General features: G+C 52.2%; 1 protein-coding gene across 1 annotated transcript; it reads right to left on the reverse strand.

Annotated features, from left to right (window-relative positions):
- On the reverse strand, positions 1-1,119 carry JCM6883_003068 (uncharacterized protein; the record flags this gene model as incomplete). The annotated part of the gene is made up of 1 exon (XM_076635747.1): positions 1-1,119. A coding segment is annotated over one exon (1,119 nt), but the record flags the coding sequence as incomplete, so codon positions are not given.

A 1,119-nucleotide genomic window follows, 5' to 3' on the forward strand; every position in this document is an offset into this window, starting at 1 on the left:
GAGGAGGGACGTAGCGGGTCGATCTCGAAGCGAAAGTCGAGCGATTTTGTCGGTTAATTCCGGGTCGAGGGAAGCAATATTCGTCAAAGCCATCAACGACTCGAAGATCGCTAGTAGAGGAGTCTGAGAGAGTGTATTGAATGGTAAAGTGAGAGCGGTTGTCGCTTCGAGGAGTAAAGGGGAGGAAGGAGTTGGACCAAAAACGAGTAGAGGATTCGCCGTAATGAGTAATTTCGAGAGTGCTTGAACGGGAGAGAGATCGTGATTGACGGAGAAAGGAGTAGGGATGTTTCGAATGAGGGAGAGGAGGAGACGAGCGACGCCGGATTGGAGCAGTTGACCCCGGAGAGGTTGAGGGGTCACGAAGGAATGGAGGATTGAGCCTGCTAGTCGACGAGTTTGGAGAGAGGGAGAGAGACAGAATAGACGAATGAGAGGGATTGGGGAAGGGGTATGTTGGACGATGAGTGAAACTCGAGCTGTAATATCTTCGGTAGATTCCCGTTCCGCGACGTCTTTCGCTTTCCTTCCCGCAGATGCAAATCGTTTCAGTCGTTCTACTTGAGCGGCATCGGACTGCGCGTCTTCAGGCGACGGGAAACGCGTGAGATGATCGAGTAGAGTTGCGACGGCGAAATCTCGAGGAGCCGAACGAGCCTTCTTGCCGTCGAGAGTGAATAGTCGAGTGAGGAACTGAGGTCGAGAAGAGATCCGTTTGAGCTCGCGAGACGGGGTGAGAGTGAGATAAGCGAGTCCTTCGAGACAACTCAACAGAGTCTTTTCGTCCTCCTCCTCCTGCTTTGTCTTGACGACGAGATCGACGAATAGTGTTGCTATATCCTCCAAGCTCCATCTCGTCGGTCGTTCCGGCTGAGCAGGTGAAGGAGGTAAACCCGTCGTCATTGTCGATTCTTTCTTGCCCAATCTCAATTTAACGATTCCAACCCCTGCCATCGCTCTCATTCTCCCCATCCCTTCTCCCCTTCGCTCTAGTAAGCCTTCTAACCATTCCCCTGCCTCATTGGCTACGAGTTCCCTCATTCCCGGTTGTCCACTCGCGAGACTCAATAATTCGACCAAAGCCGCTTCTTCCTTCGTTTGTTTCGACTTCCCTTTCTC

This window comes from Sporobolomyces salmoneus, assembly GCF_050403485.1.
Source record: "Sporobolomyces salmoneus JCM6883 DNA, S_salmoneus_JCM6883_v1_ctg207, whole genome shotgun sequence".
NCBI lineage: Eukaryota > Fungi > Basidiomycota > Microbotryomycetes > Sporidiobolales > Sporidiobolaceae > Sporobolomyces > Sporobolomyces salmoneus.